The sequence below is a fragment of the Mizuhopecten yessoensis genome, unplaced genomic scaffold (assembly GCF_002113885.1).
Source record: "Mizuhopecten yessoensis strain PY_sf001 unplaced genomic scaffold, ASM211388v2 scaffold6683, whole genome shotgun sequence".
Classification (NCBI taxonomy): Eukaryota; Metazoa; Mollusca; class Bivalvia; order Pectinida; family Pectinidae; genus Mizuhopecten; species Mizuhopecten yessoensis.
Window position 1 is genome coordinate 1,349,394 of NW_018406672.1, and position 15,997 is coordinate 1,365,390.

Consider the following 15,997-nt stretch of genomic DNA (forward strand, 5'->3'; position numbering starts at 1 on the left):
ATATATCATCGCTTTTTCTCTCAGACAAATTTGAACAAGTTAGTTTTTTTCTCCTCTTTTGCGAAATTTAATTATCGCGATAACATCCGTCGGAATAGAATCGTGATATCAAACATTCGCCAATAAGCAACTGTTTATTCAAATAACATATGTGTAAAATTAAAAACAATCTCCTACTGCTTTAGAAAAAAGATACTTTATTTACTGTATTGACATAATTGTAGTAGACGAATTGTGTCAATATGAGTATTGAAAGGTTGATATTTCTACTACCCCATTCAGGTAGCTGAGCAATAAACTCCTGCTTTTCCTTTTATGTTAAGCCATCTCTAACAAAACCAAACAAGAATACTAAGCTACAATCTATTTTGTGCACTCTCAATAACGAGTGTCATATGAAAAATATATAAACCAATTTTACATGCATTGGAACCAATTACGATATGCGTGTGCATATTTCACGACTCATGTAAAGTGAAAATTGCCTTGTACGCTGGGGTTATAAATAGAAAATTACTTTGTTTGTCGTCTAAATGTAAAATAGCTTTTGTGGTCGGTGCAGTATGCAACACAAATCTCCAGGCCAAACTATTATCCTTGGCGCCATCATTATATGGATTACATTGCGATCACAAGGTACACACATGTAAAACAGATACTTACGATGTATTGTTCAATAGTTACAAAACATATCGAAACACCATTTAAAGTTTCATAGATAAGCTTTAAATAGCAAAAGAAATTATGCTGAGTATTATATTAACAAACACGAGTAAAAGAATAATTTTATGGATGTAAGCCAAGAAAAGGACACATAAAACGAAGTGTTTCTCAATTCAATCAAAGTCTGTTATAAAACTCGAAATAAATCAACCCCAATCTGTTCAGTTTATTTCAATAGAATATTTTAATAAATGTTATAATTCTTACTGACTTCTTTGTTTACCTTAAAGGGGCATCACGCTGAAGTAACATTTTTCTGTGTCTTTTTTTCAAATACTATATAAACATATCAAATGAGACTCCTTATGGAAAATAACGATCGGATTTGGCTGAAATAGATTCATAAAATGATTAAATCTAAGATATTTATCGGTAATTCTACCTGTCTGACCAACGTTTTGTTCAGGGATTTCCCTCTACTAGCGCATGCGCATAGCACACCATTTCCTTGTAAACAAAATGACGTGCCGTGTGAAGTAAGCGAAAGAAAAGTGTTGTACCGTATCAGCTACGAAGCGAAAAATTGTCAAATGGTCAAAAGATAGCGCAAGGGGTACGTTACGGAATCAATATTGCCAGTGGGAAGTATTCAAAGCAGAAAATAACTGCCCTAGCAGTTAGTACGGTGCATGTATTCTTCCGGATAGCGGCCGGTTGAGCTGACATAAAATCGACAGAAATGCTAGCGCTGTTAATGTTATGAATAAATATCTAAAACTATTAACCTCGCTAGTATCATTGTGTGAGTTTGCACACATATGAACTTAGTTTAATATGTTAATGGGCATGAATCGGAGAGAGTTTACTTTGTGTTTTTTATAATTATACAGTGGTTTATGCGAACGAAAGAGATAAGTGACTGGTTAGTTTCATTTTGCCATGGGGCCTCCAAGGGATAACTGTTGTGATGGCCACGGCGTATTCTGTTCTCTGATCCTCTGTCGGTGCTCGGGGTCAAATGAGATACGTAAGGTACGTTATTAGATTTACATAATTTATAATATTACCGGGATCAGTAAAATGGTATGATTTAATTATATTGCTGAATAAAACGATTTTGTTTTTGTTTTGACATGCAAGATTTAAATTAGTACTAATATAATACCCGGCCTCCTCTGGCGCGACGACGCAATATATAAAAAAAATCGCTCTTCGTCAGAAAGCTACGTTATCGCAGCTAAATTAAAAATGTCAAAATGACGGCCAAGGATGAATAACTGAGGAAGACAAACCCACTTCGTGTAAATAGGATCGCATAACTATTTTTTTTTTTTTAAATCGTAATTTTTCAACAGTTCATGTTTTCATATGATGTTGACTTAGAATGTATGATCATGTAACAACCTTTTCTCTATAAGGAAGAAATTTTCGACTTCAAATAGAATCGGAATACGTATTGAAAACAGGGGAAAAAATATTTGATTACGTTGTAAAAATGGCGCGTGCTGCCGATTACTACGGCTTCTGTTTCGGACAAAAGGAACCGATTAAAGAAAAGTTGTCTCAGCATAAAAAGGTCCATTTACAAGTATGCTGTAATCTCTGTAAAGTACTGAAAAGTATAATTATCAAGTATATCAACACGTTCCTTATTGACACATATTCTACATGTACACGTAGTGGTTTTGCCATACAGTTTATTGTGTGTGATGGTTAATATGACATACTAAATGTTAGCTTATGGAGACAGTGAAAGTGGGAAAGAGAGTATACATATATTTATATGCATGGTCTAGAAGAAAAAAATGGCCCAAGACATTGAGTTGTATATTATAATAAATAAATTCAAAAACGTTTCCTTTTTTATTCGCTTGTAGTTTGTCATTGCATATATGCACTTTATGTAAACATTTGAAAAGGGATATTCGTCTCATGAATATTCCCTTTTACAGAAAGGTTTGTCCCATTGTTGAGGGAAGGTGTTTAGCCCCGTAACCTGTACCGGTCACATTCCGGTACTTAATTCAATATATATTTAAATATATCTACATTATGTTTATGCCTATTATTATTGTTGACATATAATTGTAAATGTATGACGGGAGAAGGCTGTGATAAATTGTAAAAACTTGTGCCCTATCCATTGTTTAATTTTATTGGCAACAAGTTTATGTTTAAAGCTAAATATATTTAAATTCTGAATATTGGCAAGTGTGCAATTAACTTCTGATGATGAATAATTACTGTTCAATAAGTTTGAATACGGACTTAGAAATCATATAACTTGGTTTCATAGTGCGGTAAGAAGTTGCATAATACAAATAATGTAATCAATGAAATCATAAGGTACGCGAGAGGCAAAAAAAGCCAGTTTACATTGAACATTTAGTGTACGGATTTATCTTGGCACATAACGACGGACAGGACGGTAATGCATTGATTCCCCTTAAGCATTTAACGCTGTAATACATATATCGATTCAGTTTGAAGAAATGACACCATTCAGCACTCTCTCGATAAACGTTTCCACACAAAAATCACATGATTCTAAGGTACAGTGTGGTGTGTGAATAATCATTTCATTTGCCAGACCTTGAGAAAATCCTTGAGACAGTTAGTTACTGAGAGATTGAGGAAAACGTAATCGCGATAATAGTATATTTGAACGTATCGTTAAGGACATTCCCCTCCTCCTAGATACGTCGTTAGCCTAACGTTAATGAGGTTACGCGCGTCGAACAACGTCCAATTACAGGTAATAACAGGGCAAGGGATACCGACAAATTCTGTGTTGAGGATTTAATGTGTAAACGTGAAGCACGTTCTCTCAGTAAGTGTGATAATCTTCTATTTGTGATACTGTACGTCTTTGTTGTTAACCATCTGATAAATAACATTATCTTAACGTTACCCAAAGGCGGAAATCAATGCATACGTGCACTGCTGGGGAATGGTAGAAGAAATAAGTAGATTAATATTATACATCTTTTGCTGAACATATGGAAATAAGATTAATTCGAATATTGCATGGCTCAGATAGATTCACGTTTTCTGTGTTCGTTAATAGAAATGTCACGAATGCGTCTATCAGCGGTTATACTATCTGATGTCAGGGGATTACTTATGAAGAGCAATTCCTGAACAATGGCTGCAAAACATTGCAATCGCGCTGTAAGGATTGAAACAACTTAACAGTGATAATTTAAGGTTATATGTGTGTTAACATATCTTAATTCATTGGTTTATGTTGTAGTTATCTCTCGCAACTTTTGAAAAATATCATAAAGATATTTATTCAGAAAGAACGGCGACTTAACTTAAATGTATCACCAATTCATTAACATGCAATCTAAAATGCCATTTTTAACGATATTGCACTTGCTTCTTAGTAAAGAAAAGTTCTCTTTGAGGAGGATAGGGTATAGCATTACATTTCTGCTTCTTGGGATTACATAACATCGAATCATGAAAATGTTGAAGTTACAGATTTTGAACACCATGTTAAGTGTTAAAAACTGTCAAAACTTTCTAAAATAACTTTATTTACGACAGATATTTATGCTTTGACGCCTATTAAAAAAATGCCATACAAAGTATTGCATCCATATAAATTCAACAAGTTGACAGACGCTCGATAAAGATAGGTTGCTACATCATGCTTACCTGAAAGTGAAAAACATGTTTGTTCCATGTTGAGTAATCAATTTCACCTTTGGTAATAGGTTTGGTACACCATTGTTTGGGTATTTGTTTAAGAGGCACATTTATTATAGCGCTTTCATTGAACTCTTTTGAAGAAAACATTTAATGTAGTAAAACTCTTTGCTATATGTAAATTGTTATGTTAGGTTCAACTTAATTACTCCTCTTTTAAAATAGGTTACATAACTGCATCTTACATCAATCCTTTATATTCTCCCTCATTTTCTAATTGAGTACTGTTTTTGATCATTACTGCTTAACAATACTATTCACAGTTCTCACGACATTGATACACAAAAAAAAAAAAAAAAAAAAATGCGAAAAAATGCGAAACAAACATTATGTTGTAAGCCCATCATCGATTTTGAAATGACATTATCCATATACGATGGGTTTAACTATTAATTTTCAAAGTGATTTCCGATTAACTCAATAAGTTCAGCTACATGAAAAACGGAAATTACTTCATGTGTCATTCCAATGGACATTGGGTAATATGATTGAGTTTTTTAGAAAATGCATTAGTAGTTTCTACATTTTCAATACAACCAAACAAAATCAAAGCTAAACATCCTGGCAATAATCTATATAATGTCGCAGAGGCTTAAGCGCTCGAGGTTTGTCAGTTGATTTGAAATAAAACAGCGTTCGATTGTTCTAATATAGATCGTCTGGCGAACCTAATGTATCAGCGGCGGAGCACAATAAAAGCATATCGACAGGGATTACCACGCACAGAGTGCCACAAAAGAACACAAATGAAGGGCGATTACTGTTGCGGTACATTTCCACCTCCACCAATTAACAATCCAGAAAAAAACGTTTTATCACAGCGGTAAACAAGTGATAGACAGGATTTAATGTTAATTATTCGTTACTGAAGGACATATGGTTTAGATTGAGTGACTTTGGTCAAGAAATCACGAACAATTAGATATGGGTATGAGGCATACCAGAGATCGTATCAAGCATGATTGGCCAAACGCTTATCTGACATTCTAGCCTTTCAAAGCATTTGATTTCCATGTAGCCGCTTTACAAAATATCAGCGAATCGCAGGTAGAATCATTGTTTCAATTCTTTAAAAGTGAATGAACTGCATTATATACTGGAAGACAATTTACACAACCACCATCAAATGGGTGTTAACACAAGATAAATGAAGTAGTGACGTTATGTAAATGAAGGTTTTGGTTTATAACACTCGTATGAAGTAATAGGTAATCGGTAAACATAGCAATATTTCTGCCGCCAATTCAATTTTAGAAGAAAGAGTAAGAACTAGTTATGCCATTACTTGACAGTAAGCCTTAGGCTTGTGTTTTCAAAAATTTGAAACCTTAGGCTGAGATATACCATTTTTTCCAATAATGCTTTTCTTTCCTTTTTTTTTTACCTTTCCGTTTTTTTTAAGCAAAGTTGACAGGCTCAAATGTGCTGATATTTTAAAAACATCATCTTTAAATAATCATTGAATGCAGTGTAACAAAGCAAACGTAAAACGAATTGAAGATGGCTGTTTTTTTTCACATGGAAATAATCGAAGACGAGATGTAAAAACAAAAGATGCGAGGAGACCAATGTCATTAACTTTATCAGTTATTTATGCGCCTTGATTTGGGCGCGGTGCATTGTGCTTTTAAGTACAACTGATTTTTATGGTAGGAAAGTTAATGAGAAAAATAATAATAAGTCACTCTTCTGTTATGGAGGCGGAATGATATCAACCCTTGGGATACGATTTTTTAGGCTTAGCAAATCCTGTGATGAGAAAAGTACTTATCAAGTCAATGTCCGTTCTTCGATATTAATACAGAATATTAAGTAAATTTTATAATGAATCGTCATCGAACACAAATCGCCAGTGTAACTTTAACAGAAAGGGACAAGACTTTCCTTTATTCCAATGTCTGTTTGTAAAAAGATATTAACTAAACACAAGAGTGTGTGTCAAAATTCAAATTTCGTTTTGAAACACTTCCATTGTATTTCTATTTGTCAAAAAATGCTTGTTCCTTGCAAAACCAATTATTTTTTTGTGCAGTCAGCTTATTACAGTGATGAAAGTCAGTGTATTACAACATTTTCCAATTAATCATTAAAAAGAAATTGCCGACAGTGCATTTAAGAGATGATGCATTATACCCTAACCTTTTATAAACCAAAAAAGGTCCATACTACTGTTCTGGTGTTTTTTCGAAATTACAATTCCTAAAAACACAAACCTCTTTCCCCCGGACAATGTGCTTCAATGATGGTATATCGACCAAGTCAAAGCGTGTTTGTTTAAACATGAATAAACAACTGCTGTTTATCCTTGTTATTGTATTTCGCTTTTGGTTGCGGCCTCCCAAATTACCTCGAAATTAAGATTCCATTTAAACTATGACTTTCATAATGACAGCGTGTAATCTTCCACCATGGAAATTGAATCTTCACAATTGTATAAAATCCGTCAATTGTTTAAACCTCGCGGAATTCGTTAGCGTCCCTGAAATTTTATCCTGTAGATAAATTCCAGTGCTTAACATGTATTTAATGATATATAAAAACAACATCTACTTTGATAACGATGTTTTTTAATAGTTTTATCAAACACTTTTGGCTTCAATAGATATTTAGATATCTTAAGTAGATAAACTTTAAAACCGGACGTTTACCTTTGTAAAATGGTCAAAACCAGATTCATATTATGAACATTCTCAACTTTCGACAGATACATCCGATCAAAAATCGAATTTGAAATTAAATGTTACATCACATTATGCCTTAACGGGTTGATACAACTATATTCGAAAATAATGGTCCTGATTTTTACATATACACTCACCATGTTAACAACCAGCCATGTATTTGGACGGGAAAGTAAACTTAAATACAACGCCTGAAAGACAAAATCGAGTAAGTGAGTAACAAAGTTATATAATATGTACATATACTTCAACATAATACCGGTCAATACAGAATCAATTCGATAATAACACAACGCATAAGTAGTTAAACATAGTACCCAGTACTATAGCAAATACATGGGTAGCGGTGATATTTGCGTATGGAAACTTCAATGAGTGTTTGGCTATTGGCAGGGTAAGGCAAGTGAAAATTTGTTATAAAATTCAAAACTGGTACCCCGCTAGTGCCCCGTAGAACTGTATGTAAGCCAAGCAAAACAGTTGCCCACACAATATCTCTACACAGACACCTTTATTATCCAACAGCACCAATAAATTACAATAGTGACTTCAGAAATCGCGTGACAAAAGGCAACAAGCAATTTCATAGTTAATATATCAAATAGCTATCTCTCGATAGGTCTGAAACTAGTGAGTGACACGGTTCGGAGAACAGCTAATAAGCTCTGTTAAAAATGAGGTCATTGGCCATTAGTAACACTAAACGGATAAAACATTAAATACAAAGACAATGAATATTGTTATCTTTTTGAAGATGTATTGGACTTCAGATAGATAGTGAAACAAATATTAAAATGATGAAAGCCGTAAATATCCTAAATCACCCAAAATGTTGGTCTATTTAATGCAAGGGTATTTTTATACAGTGTAATATTCATAGCTAACAAGGCTGGGACATGCTATATTTATGAAGAACTGGATAATATGCTGCACAAAAATGGCATTTATTTACAAAAGCCAGAAAACTTACACCGCGAATTCAAAGTCAATGCAAACATTAATATTATTTAATAACTCACATTGAAGAAGTATAAACCTGACCGTATGGCGTTTTGTTTAATATTCAATAATATATTTGGTGTCCTGAATAAAGAGAGCTTACTAATATGCTTATGTTATAAGAAATGTCAATTTTCGAAAGCACGTAAATGCCAGAGTAAAATTACTGAAGCCAAAAAAAGCAACACGTCCAAAAAGAACAGTAATGTCAAGAGTAGCAAACTATATATATATTGCCTTTTTTCTGGAAAACATAATATTGCGCTGAGCAGGGGAAAACATCGTGTGTCAGTTCATATGAAATATTGTTTTCAGAAAACGCCAGGATATATGTAATTACAAATTGTTTATAAGATTTGCTATCGACATATGTTGACATACTTAAGAATTTCAGATACCAAAAGTTAATTGCCTTGATTAGAGTATGTGACTTGTGTGATACGGTGTACTATATTTAAGATAACTGTAAATTATTTGACCTGATACGGCCGGACTGCAAGTACTATTTGCTACCAGTTCTCACTTCTCTGGTCCCTGCAGGTAGGGCGTACGAATCGTACCTGCTGTCCCCATTGCATGATCGTGATAGGCGACTAAATTTGGAATCTTATCTTTTCTAATCTTTCTAAACAACTTCTCTTCTTCCTAATGTCTCCCTTGACAATGCCTTACTTTTGGCCTTTAGTTGAGCGTTTGCCCCTGTGAGGAAGGCTTTGGGTTCTGTTCCCTGGCCGAGACATACCAGAGTCTGTAAAACTTGTAGTTTCTACTCCTGCATAACGCACATCAATTTAGGAGTTGGACGACTGGTTCGCCCGTTGTCAGTATAATGTGACCGGATGGGTGTCCTGCTGGGTATCTTCGGCTGTATGTTTCAGTGAGGTAGCACTATGGAGTCGGCATCAGTTCCGCGCTATCACAAGGAGACAAACACGAACATATCGTAGCCTCCAAAAACACACACGCATACACTACACGCATGCATCTTGGACACAGGGGAGGCCGTCCTTTAATGACCAAAGCTGTTGATAGGTCGTTAAACAATACTAAACCAAACCAAACCAAACTCACTTCTATGACGTATAACGTAAAACTTCTTACATGTACCTCACTATCAACTAGAATACTATATTGCACACTAATCACCTGCAGGTCGTAATAAACTGTTATTTTTGCACAAAGGTGAACTAGATTCGTAATGTTACCTGTAAAAGCGGATGGTTATTTAGGTAATATTTGGATGGTTGTTTAAGCTAATTAACGAAAAGAAGAAAAAAAAACACCACACGATGTCGGAAATAAGCGAATGGTGGTCTTATCTCTCATTTTTTAAGAACTAAGCAGATGACAGGTTTTGATAAGCGAATAGAAAGTTCGTATGTTCAATAATAAGAACATAAGTCAAAACAAAATATTTGTTTTCAATAAGCAATATTGTTTACTTAAATAAACCGCATTATTGAATAAACGTTGACCTTTATTTATCTTTAGCATTAACTGGTGGAAACAAACTTACTTACATAGTATGACAGGTAACGTCTGGAGATAATTATACACATGTCATTTAAACGTATTAAGTGAATGTCTGCTTTATATATATATGTATTAAGAGATGGACAGTTTAGTACCTACTTGTATTAAACAATAGGTAGATTGAAAATTATACTAAGTAGAGTCACCTTATAATTTGCCCGAGAATTTCACTTACTTTTGATAAGTAAATGGTATATATCGAGCACTGCTTACTTGTATTAGGTATAAGGCAGATGTCAACTACCTAATTGACCAATGTAAATCTATGTACATGTAGCAAGCGGCAAATCGACGTTGTCAAAAATGGACTGAAAACAATACTTACTTGAGTTAAGACAATGTCCGCATTCTTGGAAGAGCACAGAATGATGAATTTCTCATAATAATTATCTCTTAGTTCTTTTAGTGCTAATCTCACATTAGCACTCGTACTGTTATAGCGAATGTCGAATGCCTTGATCCTATCCGTATAATTTCCTATTAAGTTAATCACAACTTGCGACGCTGAAACAGAAAAAAATATTAGTTATAATGAGTTAAAATCCAAAGGTTTTACATTTTGATTCATACATTTTTCTCATAGACAATTAAGATATTTCCAGTATATCTGATTTGTTCGATTGTAAGAGCGTGCGGCAGTAACCGTATGGTGTATTCAAACGTATTTTATGGTACACAGCATACAAGGTGATAATTGATTTTTTTTTGATTTTTTAAATAAAAGATTTTTTTATCAAATATAGCTTTAATGTAATCATCCTGTTAACAATATTTACTTATCATTTATAGCGTGTTTTATTTATTAAGTTTGGTGCATTAGAAAAAAAGGTTTAACTTAGAAACAAACAATATGTAATGTGTGATAATAAATATGTTGCAATGTACGAAAGTACATATGACATTCAGAACTACTTCCGGTGTGACGCCGGAACTACATAGAGTAATGCAATCAAAAAATCAATCACGGGTGACACATTTCCGGAACTCGGTCCCAGTCGGGGACAGTGTCGCTGATATCGACTTGTCCTCTCCTATTGCAAATTTGTCGCCAGAGGTTTTATAGCGGACAGACCAATGCTAAGAGGTGACGTCGTTAGGAAAGTCGTGATGTCGAAAGCTTAAGTCATGTGACCTTTACAGAGAGTTAAACTTGGAAAAATAATAGCACTAATACCACCCTCGCATTTATCCTCCAGCCGATTGAGCCATAATTACATTTCATGTGAAGCGGTTGTTTTACACTGCAGTGAAATACACAGCAAAAGTCATACACGGTCTACGTGGGGTAAAAGCGTCCCTGTAAGAGTGGTGTCACAAGGCGGCAGCGTGACGGAGATCGTGCCAGTCTGTGGCACACTCCGGAATAGCCATGCAAACAACGTGTCAACTCCAGCCTCCGTGGGCACCGATGGCTGACATTGTCAGATCAGGAAGCTGATTGGGGACCGTAATAACGTGACAACATCAGCAGCTTCCTCATGACATTTTTGTGTTACAACAATATATAGTACGGTAAACTGACAAAACCTGTATTGTTTATGCATATATGTACGTTTTACCTGCTTATATGATAATCTTAATGGGGTATGAAATATAGCAAAAATAAATCACGTGATGTCAAAGGCGTAATTACCATGAACAAATAATATCAATTGTGTCAGTGTTTAAAAAAATCAAAAAAGGGGGTGATTATATTTTCATCTTTTTCTACAAAATTTTAGTTAATTATGCATAAAAGTTGGTCACCACTTGTAGGTGGCAAAACTTCTCCATTGGAAAGAAAGAGATTGCAATCTTTATCTTTATCAAATCGATAACCATACACATTTGCATATCAATAAGATGAAAAGTTGTACGCGGACCAAGATATTCCAGGCATGGATACAGGTTAAATTTACTTCAATACAGATAGGTATACGTAGTTTGCCATGCACAGTAACTCACTTATGTTGCCTATTTATACGTAAAATAAGATCACCAATATATATTATAGTCCAAATGTGTTATTTAGCAATGCATTGGTAACGACAAGAGTAGTATGACAATTGTAATCACAAAATATCGGAAAGTAATATACAGCATCATAACAATGAAACAATGTTATAACTATATGATTGGGTTTAATCAACAAAACCCCATTATGTCGAAACCCATCTTCATGATGTGAACGATTTTTACACTAAAAAACATGTATTTCTCTGTTTCATGTTTCAATATTGGACGCTTACTTAACAATTATTTTTCCAGTTCGAATCGAAACGTATGCATTGGTTTATCTAAATCTGAATACGGAATTTGAATAATAAAACCAATAACTGTTTGATTCATTGATTACTGCGACAAATAATGCTTACAGGCTGACGGTGGAACAAATGATGGTTAAAGGTAAGGGGGAAAAATCACCCTAAGACGAGATTTAGGAAACAGAATTCTAAATATAATTGCATTTTTATGATTTTTATCTTAGGTGCAACAGATAGCGATCCATCCTTTTGAATCAAGAGTGGGTGTTGTTTGTTAGGATCGTACAGTCCAACCGTCCGTGATCGGCACTCCCAAGTGGCCAACATCATGACAGTGAGCCGTTATCTTACACCAAATTACGGTCAATCGACAGTGGCAGAGGCGCAGCGAGACCGTCAACAGTCAACGAGACCACTTCCGTTACCGATAAAAGTCAGAAGGCACCACGTTCTGATTTATTATCATACAAACATGTAAGTTTTCCTCAACCACCAAAGGGGCAACGTTTTGGGTAATGATTAGTTCTGAAAGAACCAAGGTTATGTTTAGTGCAATGCAGACATAAGTTCGCATCAACCAATGACGGGACATATTTCTGTTAAGATTGTACAGATACATTTGCTCGAATTTGTTGAGTACAACCTATGAGGAAGCATCAACCAGAAACGTCAAAACTCGCAATTGCCCGTGTTGCAGAACAGTCGATCAGAAATAACTTCATAAACAAAAGGTTCCTTGGCACAATGTCAAACTTTATTGTAAAAAAGGGTTATGGTATAAAACTAACGAGAGGAATGTCGTCATCGTCTATATAATCCCTAGCGAGTTATAGTCACAGCTAATATTGCTGTAGGTCAAGTCTTAATGAAACCAGTACCTACCTACATAACATATACCGATCTTCAGCACCATAGACTGATAAACCGAGGTATTTATTTGTCTATATTATTACTTATCGTTCCACACCCAGTGGTCGTTTACACTAATATTGCCGACAGTAATAAAAGAGGACAGGACTCGTTCGTGCTGATAATCAGTGGCCAGTATGGGATGTACTTGAACTCAGAGGAATGCGGTATTGCTAGGTCGTTGACCTATCTTCGTCTGCTCGATTAACATGACGGTTATAATTAAGTAACAATTCCAGAAGGCTGTCAACACATGGCTTTGTTTTATGTTAAGGCGCTTGGTTTTTATATACACATTTATAATACAGTTTTGAATTGTTTTGGAAGCAAATATTTTCGTCCTTATTTGTTATATTTCTTGTATTTATTGCTTTATGTTAGTCAATCTTTACACTTATTAATTGTTGAATGGTAAAATATTTTGCACATGGTCCATTTTTCATCAATTTACTTCTTTATGAATGCTACATTATTTGTATTGAATCTTACACCAGACAACAATAATTACGTATAATAACCGTTCTGCTCTGTGTTTGTTGAAAAATATAACACTTTAGCATTAAAATTAAGTGTTACCAATGCTTTAAAAGTGTTAAGAATTCGTATTGTTGTTAGAATGGCGCTCTAATTCGATCATCCCTGTATAAAAGCCATTGTTGTTTCAGACCAGGTTTACGCCATTCTTAATTAATTCATATATTCATATTCCTTATGTACCCAAATGCTGGGTTGTGACAGCAAAGAGAACAAAACAATGACGTCACACATATATATGAAGGGCTGGTGCTTTCCTTCTTTTACTTAATTCTAAGATACAAAAAAAAAAAGACTTTCAAATCCAATGTCATTTAAAGCTAGTTTCTTAAACGCCATGTGTATATGTTATATAAACCAGTTTGAGACCCTTAAAGGGGCTGGTCGGGGAAAAAATGTCATATTTGCTAAAATGGCATAAATATGTTTAAAATACCTTCTTATGAAATATACCCATTTGCTGAAATTCACTCCATAAGAGTAAAAAATATAATTATATTAAAGAAATCCTTAATCGTCACCTAACAGTCTAAAACTTTCAATTGACCCAGATCAGTGTTGTAATTTTACCGCACGCGCGTCATCAACAAGGCCAAATGTAAACATAGCGGCGAAAGAAAAAGATGCATGCAAAAGTCATGACAGGCACGAGGTATCAATACCGTTATATATAACAACAACATATAGGTAGGAATACTACACTTACATCATACATGACCTTTGAAAACAATTATTTACGTATAGTATTGCTGTCTTGTCCGCTAGTTGAGTCCGACATGGCACATGACGGCGTGCTATTGTTGTTATCTTCACTGCCTCACTTTCGAAACAACCACGTGACATATATAGATAGATCTGCGCTAAAACTACGCGGGGCTTCCCCTATATTTCAGTGGTCAAAACTGGACATTGCAAGCAGAACTTGACCATCATATTGCCGTGGTATAACTTTTGGAAGGCCAGAGAACGCATTTAGACCCATTTATTTTGTATTTTTTCCCCGACCAGCCGCTTTAATACTAGTGAAGGGTATTAAAATGCTTAGATAAATTAAACCGATTTAGGATATGTATGTTATAAAAGGCACATTTCCTATTTGCTGTATTCTACATGTTCTTCGAAACATAATTGACAAGAATATAGATATTTTTTGGTCTTAGTAACACCGATGAGTCCCAAATGAACGGAAGTTTATATGATGCAGTTTATATTGACTTTATTTGGCTCCCTCCATCACAAACTAATATTTTTAAAACATGAGCTTTCATCTGAACAGGAGATGGATGATAATGATAAGTGTGGTGTTGCTTTACAGGAATGTATTGAAAAAAGAGGTAAGGTCAGCAATATTAGGACTTACGTAAAATATGGGGACATCAAAATCGTGCTCTTTACAACAGCAATGGTATCTGTATTAGGCACCATTGCTGTGGTAAAGAGCACGATTTTGACGCCCCCATATGTTACTTTCGACCTTGTTTTGTTTTTACTACCACACTTCGCTGTCTCTAATAAAACGCCACTGAGTTTAATGAATAGAACAAGTTGTAATATGATGGAGGGGAAATACGTTTTTGCCAATCATGTCACAAATGTCAGAAAATTATTGTATACATTGGATATTAAAGGTCAACTCGTTCGTTGTTAAGTATCGAGTCGACAAGTAATAACGAAACACATTCCCACTGTACGAATAAAAATAATATTTATAACCGCACGACAGACACATTTCCGTAAAGCTGCCATCACCTCGTGTGGGCACACATGCCGACAGATGCAATGTTATAATGATTTATATACGAATATGCTGATGATATTCATCTAATAAAGTTTGTTGTAAGGTTATGTTACATTCCTATTTAAAAAACTGATTTTCCTATACAAGCGTTTCTTTGATATATTTCTGCTTTCTGATTGACGTCCAGTTTGCCATTTCTACATTTTACCCCCTCGTTGTTTTTCCATTGGTTCTTTTCAGTCCTAATCGTCATGACACGGAAAGGGGACAAACACATCATATAAATGGCATTACACACATAAATCACATGACTGTACGTCGTGATGACGGATGTTCATCCAACGGCAGCCATTAACCAGTACAGTATATGAAGCAGGGAATTATGGGAAGAGTCCGTACATTAGATTATCTATCCAAGATATAGTGTGCACCACTTTTTTTATTAACCTTTTCCTCTGGAATGCTATTTACAAGTTGTTTCAAAATTAAAACAACTGTAACGGTAAAATAAAAATCTAAGGTAATGATTGAAGGTTGTGGTGTTAATCGGGGTATTAGGCAAACTATCGTTAACTTTCCATGTCAGTATTGTTTTCCATTTTGACCCCGCCTCCTCAACCAATATTCCTTTTTTTATTTTAATCATATCACATCTTAAATAACCCACTCAGATGTCTACATTAGCGTGCTGTAAAGAGGGTTTCTATATTTGCTTTACTTACCAGCATCGTTGTCATATAAAATTCCAACTCGCATCCAATTGAAATACTTTAGGATGTCACAGATGGCCATGCGGTATACACTAGTGTCAGGAATAATCCGAATAAGAAATCGGTGCTGGCGCCAATCCCAGGGAACCATGTTTGTCACAAAATAAGGTATCCGGTTATGTTCTGTAGCGACTGCAAATGTTTCACTAAAATGTCCAATTAATGCTGATATCTTGAGAGTTTTTACGATTTCGTCTGCTGCAAAACACAAAA

The 15,997-nt window shown here is 34.8% G+C and overlaps 1 protein-coding gene across 3 annotated transcripts in view; it reads right to left on the reverse strand.

Moving 5' to 3' along the window:
- LOC110452433 (glutamate receptor U1-like) overlaps window positions 1-15,997 on the reverse strand; it is a 106,425-nt gene that overhangs the window by 26,935 nt on the left and 63,493 nt on the right. For all 3 annotated transcript variants that reach the window (XM_021500962.1, XM_021500961.1, XM_021500963.1), the window contains exons 3-5: window positions 15,737-15,982; window positions 9,916-10,094; window positions 7,196-7,249 (exon numbers count right to left, since the gene is read on the reverse strand). In XM_021500962.1, the coding sequence (XP_021356637.1) occupies window positions 7,196-7,249; window positions 9,916-10,094; window positions 15,737-15,982 (479 nt within the window). The remainder of the gene's footprint in view (window positions 1-7,195; window positions 7,250-9,915; window positions 10,095-15,736; window positions 15,983-15,997) is intronic.